At 59.4% G+C, this 6,119-nt stretch overlaps 1 protein-coding gene across 4 annotated transcripts in view; it reads right to left on the reverse strand.

The window, feature by feature from the left end:
- The window catches only part of MARK2 (microtubule affinity regulating kinase 2), a 56,067-nt gene extending 53,314 nt beyond the window's left edge, over positions 1 to 2,753 (reverse strand). Inside the window, exon 1 of one of the 4 annotated variants that reach the window (XM_004713496.3) lies at positions 2,536 to 2,753. In XM_004713496.3, the coding sequence (XP_004713553.1) occupies positions 2,536 to 2,589 (54 nt within the window). In that variant the 5' untranslated portion in view covers positions 2,590 to 2,753. The remainder of the gene's footprint in view (positions 1 to 2,535) is intronic. The other 3 variants (XM_045297233.1, XM_045297230.1, XM_004713498.2) reach the window with 3 other exon arrangements.
- Between the last annotated feature and the right edge of the window lie 3,366 nt (positions 2,754 to 6,119).

Raw genomic sequence — 6,119 nt, forward strand, 5'->3', positions numbered from 1 at the left:
AAAAAGAGAGGAAAGAAAAAGCAAGAAAACGGACTGGAGTTTGAAGACAACCAGTGGAGTGTGTTTACTTGTTTGCAGTGAGACCAGGCTAAGTCGTTGAAATCCAAAAGAGGTGCTAGGGGAGCTCGGGGGTGGGGGAGCCTCAGCCCAAGCAACTCCCTGCTTTTCTTTCCGTAATGCTGAGTAGCAGGGTAAGCCTGGAGTTCCCATGACAATTTTTGCTAGAATCGCAGCAGGATTGCATGGCTTCTCACTCACACCTGGTGGTCGGATCTAGTCTAAAAGGCTGAGGCTCCTGGCATCCCCTGCCTGGGTCTCTTGGAGAAGCCCCTCCCTGTCTTCTTGGTTTAAAGACTGGCAGCAATGGCATTCCCAGTGAGTGAGTGGCCCAAAGTTGTCCTGGGGCAGACTGCTACTCCCCTGGCACAGGGCACCTAGCCCCTCAGCCTTATGGAGATAGGAGGGGCTCCGTCACCACCCCCCACATGCCTGAGGGTGTCAGTCTGTCTCTGGGCCTCCTCCTATCAACTCCTCATCAACAGTCTGGGAAAATCCTCAGGGTCAGCAGGGCCAACCTGCTAGAACAATGGCGGGCAAAGAGGGGCAGGAGAAAGTGCTGCCGGTGGGTCAAAAAAAAACAAACAAACAGCTGGCCAGTAGGGGCAGAAAGATCAGGCAATGTGTGTCTGCTTCCCTGAAGACCAGGCAATGTATGTCTGCTTCCCAAGCCCTCGAGGCCAGGTAGCAGCAGCTGCCAAGCCCGATGAGGAAGTGGGAACCCACCGCCCCTCCCTCTCAGCGCCTGTGCCACCCCCCCCCCCACCAAAGGTAAGGGACCCATCCATCTGGCCCTCTCCCCGCGACACCAGGTTGCATTGTAATGCTTCCACATTGTGTGTGTATGTGTGTGTGTTCCACACCGAAAGGGCTAACCACCACCTTTACAGAGGACAAGCTGACTCGGTACAGCACAACTCCTGAGTTCTTAACTGCCCAGCTGACAAGTGAGCGAAAGGCAAACAGAATAGAAAAGGGTCCCAATAAATACCCGCAGGGGGTGAAGAAAGGGAGACCCAGGAGGGCGCCTTCAGGAGGGAACTGAGGGGGATGCAAAAAGCAGCCCCCAGGAAGCCGAGTTCCTTTTTTCTAGTCCAGTTTTGGGCCTAGTAAAGTTCTCCGCCAAGAAGGGTGTGACAGGCAGGGGACTCTGCAGTGGACTGGCCACCCAGGGCCACTGGAGATGGCGAAAGAGCAGGGCCCGGGTGAGAAGCGGTCACTCCTGGGCTCAGAGGTGAAAGGACACGGAAAGGGCTAAGGCTTGGGTGGCCAAAGGCAGCTGCAATTGCTTTGCTAGGAGAAGGGAGAGAGTGTGGGGTCCTGAGGCTGGAAGTAGCCTGCACAATTCCTGGGCTGGGAGGCGCCACCGTCAGCCAATAAGCAGGGGATGGAGAGAGGCCCGAGTGGGGGAATGAAACAGGACGAGAAGCAGGCCTGAAACTGTGCTGGAGATGGCAGGCCATGTGAGGGAGGGGCGAGGAAGAGGGGCAAGGAGGGACTGGGGGAAGCTAGAAGCCCGCGGGAAGCCCCAGGAGAAGGGGGCAGGGGCAGGGAGACACCAGGATTTGGATGACCACAGCCGGCCGAGCTTGCTGCAGCAGGAGCAGCAGGGAGGGGACTGAGCAACAGGTTGTGTTGACGCGGTGATTCGGTGGGGCCGAAAAGCCAAGTGGGAAGGGCCCCCGACCCGACCGGGCCTGCAGAAAACGCTCCCGGGCCCGGAAAAGCCCGAGCCCAGGGAGGAGAACCCGCGGGATCCACACACTCACCGGGGACCGAGGACTGGAACACCGCCCGCCCCCCCCCCTCCCGCGCCCGAAAAGACAACCTGTGGGGCAACTGCGCATGACAGCTGGATGGGAAACACGGAAGCAACACATGCCAGCGCCAGGAAGCGGGGCGCTCCGGGAGAAAAGGGAAAGTGATGAGCAAAGAGTGGGCGACCGATGGGGAAAGGTGATGAGGGTGGAGCTGGTGGGCTGCAATCGAGAGGGGGGCAGCCAGGGCGGCAGCAGCTGGGGAAGCGCGAGGGCACGGGGCGCGGGCTGGGGGCCCCCCCAGCCCGAGGGGACAGCCGGCACGGAGGGGGACGGCAGGCCGGAGGAAGTGGTGGACGACAAACCGTGACAAGCCGCGGGGTGCTCATCGACGAGCGGGAGGGTGGCTGCTTGCGGCGTGGGTGGAGGAAGACCAGAGAGGGCCCGGCGAGGAAAAGGGAGGAGAAGGGGAAGCCGGGGAGGTGACACGGAGCAGCGCAGGCGGGCGGGGAGCGCGAGGGGGGCTGGCAGTGAGGCAAGTGTGCAGCCGGAGTCGGGACGCGGTGGGTCCCGGGACAGGGCTCGGGGCCGGGGGCCCGATGACAGGGCGGCCGAGCTGGCGGGATGGCAGCAGGGGCACGAGGCAAGCAGAGGCGGGAGGAGGCTCCGCCAGGTGCAGGGGCCCGGCCAGAGAAGCCGGGGAGCCCTCGGGGCTCCTTACCTGCTCCGTGTCCCTCTCGTTCAGCGTGGGCAGGGGGGTCCGGGCGCTGGACATGGCGCCGGTATCTCAGGGGAGGGAACCCAGAAGCTCGGAGGAAGGGAGGGAAGGGAAGGCGCGGAGCCCGGCCGGGCGGGGCTTCTCACAGCAGGGGCACCCGCCGCATGGGCCCCGGCCGGGGGTGCGGGGAGGCCGGGCAGCCGCTCACGCCAGCCCGGGGATGCGCCGCTCGGGCTAGGCCGCGCCGGCTCCGAGCGGCTCCGGACCGCACCCCCCCGACCCCCGGCTGGGCTGTGCCGCCTCTCGGCCGGGCCGCGCCGCTCCGCCTACTCTCTGCCGCCGCAGCCGGCCGCCTGCCTCGCTCCTCCCCTGCCCTCAGCGGCACTGCTCCGCGCCCGGCACACAGGCAGCCGCCGCCGGACCTGCTGCTCCCAACATGGCCGCCACCACCGCCGGCCCTCGGCTCTTTCCGCCGGCAACAGCCGGAAACATCCGAAGCGGCCTGGAACGGGAGGGGGGCGGGCCTCCTCCGTCCGGACCGCACACTACGGGTGAGTTCCGGAAACACCCGAAGAAGGTAACCCCGCGGGGCACGCGCGACTCCACGAGTCCGACACCCAAGTTTCGGCTCTGTTTACGGAAATCCACGAAGAGACTCGGAGCGCTCCAGAGTTGTCCAACCACGCCCACAGACTTTTCTCCGCCCCCTTCAACCTGGCGCTCGGTAGTTTCCGGAAACACCCGAAGGGGCTCCGCGTGCTGCGAGCTGGTCACGCCCCCGTCCCGCCCCTCCGCCGAGGGCTGTCGTCGGCCATTTCCGGCAACACCCGAGGCCCGGCGGCGGCCTGGGGTGGTACTCAAGTCTGACTCTTTCGTTTCTTTCCGTCCGTTTTCGGGTATTTTCGAAGCTAGAACGAGGAGCGTAAGCACCAGTGCGCGCTTTATTAGTTGACTAAATAGAAAATAAGGCTGTTAACCATTTTTGCGATTGGCCCGTCTGCATGTCCGTGCGTCTCAGTCAGTCATACAATCCATCTTCGGATGGCTCATCCAACCTGCCAATGTGTGAGTTACATGCCAGACCCAGTGATCGTCTCCTACCTGCCTGTCTGCCCTCCGTGACCTCCCATCATGCCATGGCTTTAAGCGTATTGTCCATCACACATCTAGCCTTCAGGGATCCTCTGGTCCCCAGGTCCGCATCCTTCACAGCCAGCTGCGGGAGGACCCAGAGGTCTCTCCGCCGAATCCTAGGGACCCACCCCCCCGCCCCTGTCGCTGTCCCAGCTCTGCCGAGTGAAACTGCTATGTGATGTTGGACAGATCACAGAACAGCCCTGAACCAGAGTCCCACATCCCTAAACTGAGAAGATCCCATCCATGCTTTTGTTTCAACATTGACATGCTCGGTAAGGTCCTTGCATTCCATTTACCCGTTTAAAGTGCCGCAGCAAAGACAGCCAGCAGAGACAGTCTCACTCACACCAGCGTCCCTCCTCCGGCAGAGAAACTGTGGAAAATTGAAACTGGTTCAAAATGACGATGATTCAACGTTGTCCCTGTCTGTAAAGTCAGGGCATTGTATTCCTGAGCTCTGAAGTGCCTCCCAGCTTCTATACCAGAAAACCCCTATGGACCCCTTGACCCGCCCTGCCTCCCCCTGGACTATTTCACTAGAGAGAGACAGTGAGAGGCTCGGTCTGCTTTCTCTGGCTACAAGCTGTCCCACCCATCATATCCAAGATGCTTTCCTCCTCCACCACCACCACCACCGGAACTCAAGAGCAGCCTACAGTGGGCAGGAACCTGACACCAGGCTCAAGCAACAAGTACCCCAAGGTACAGGAGCAGAGGAAGCCCCAGCTGGTTGGATCCCTGACGTTGGACTTACAGCACCCAGGTGAAGTTGGTTGGACCTCTGACGTTGGCGTGTCATGCCCAGGTGGAGGGTCTTGAAGAGAGCCCTTAGCCATATCAATCAGAGCAACAGCCAAACAGATGCAATGTGGGGAGTACTTCTTAAAGCAACAGGCACAAGCCAGAGGCTTAACAAACACTCGGGCAGCTTGGACACCTCTCCATGGCCCACCCTGCCTCCATCCAGGCACCCATCCAACCACTGAGGAAGTTGGCACTGAAGGAGGCAGGCAGGGCAAAGAGGGGAAGAGAGGAGGACAGGGTGCATCCCACCCCCCCTACCCCAAATTCCTTGGAAAATCTGTGAGAATGATCCGCCCCCTGGTGGCAAGAGGGCGATACACGCCGTTTCCAATGCCGGAGAACACCTCTATGGCCTGGGGCAGAAAAGAGGAGAGCTTGGAGGAGCAAAGGAAGTGGGGACCCAACTCTACCCACTCCACGCTTCTATTTAGATAAGCTGCAACCCCTGCCTCCCCTTTGCCCTCTGACTGCCAGCCCTCCCCCACCCCGCCACCTGCCCCTCTTGGGCTCAGCTCAGAACCTCCTGCCCAGCCGTCAGCTGCGCCAGAATAGTCATCCCCCAGTCCCACCTCAAGCCGCATCTCTACACTCCTAGACCACCAAGAGGTCCCGTGTGTTCTAGGGGCTGGGCTGCCTTCATGGCTGTGTGCGCGTGATCCGTACAGGCTTTTCAAAGACCCTGTACTTAGCTTCAGGAGCGCTGGTGGTGTAGTGGCTACACATTGGGCTGCTGACCACAAGGTCAGCAGTTCAAAACCACCAGCTGCTTCCCAAGCAAAAGATGAGGCTTTCTACTCCCATAAGGATTTACTGTCTTGAAGATGTTTTGAAAATGATGGTGGTAACAAATGTACAAGTGTGCTTGACATGATGGATGGATTGTGATAAGAGTAGTATGAGCCCCCAATAAAATGATTAAAAGAAGACGAAAAGACAAGATTTACTGTCTGGCAAACCCACAGAGGGGGTTCTACCCTGCCCTATAAGGTTGCTAGAGGTTAGAATCGGCTTGAGTGAATTTGTTTTGAGGCACAGAGATACTTAGCTTTGCTGTCATCTTAAGGCAAGCTGGTGGTGCTGTTAGGTAAGCGTCCAACTCCTAGCTGCGAGGTCTGCCGGTCTGGAGAGAGCTGAGGTGATCGGCTCCCATCAAGATCAATTACGGCTATAAGTTAGCCCCACTCTGATTTGCAAGTTGAGCCAGACACCCTACGTGGGGTCACAGCGAGTCAGAATTGACCGGATGGCCATGGGTCTGGGCCACCATCATCTTGACCTTTGAAACTGGCCCCCACAGATAATGTTGCCAGTCCCAGCTTCAGTAGAACACCGGCAGGCTGCATTCAAAGCTTCCCACCACCTGACCTCCTCTTACCTAGCTGAGCAGCCCTCCAGCCAGGAATGACTGATGGATCCCTCCCTTCCTGCTGCCCTGTCACCAAGCCTGCCTCTATGCAGCCTGACTTCTCCACCTGGACTGCCTGTCACCAATCCCAGCTCCCAGGTGCACTTACAGGTCCAGGTTAAACGACACCTTTTCAGATTCCTGAAACCCGTCGATCTCTGCTCAAAGATGAATTATGGCCACACGTGTACCAACTCGGTATTGCAGAGTGATTCACTCATTGAATAAATCTCTTCTGAGC

This window comes from Echinops telfairi, unplaced genomic scaffold (genome assembly GCF_000313985.2).
Source record: "Echinops telfairi isolate 266 unplaced genomic scaffold, ASM31398v2 ScPeMD7_7417;HRSCAF=8455, whole genome shotgun sequence".
Taxonomy (NCBI): Eukaryota; Metazoa; Chordata; class Mammalia; order Afrosoricida; family Tenrecidae; genus Echinops; species Echinops telfairi.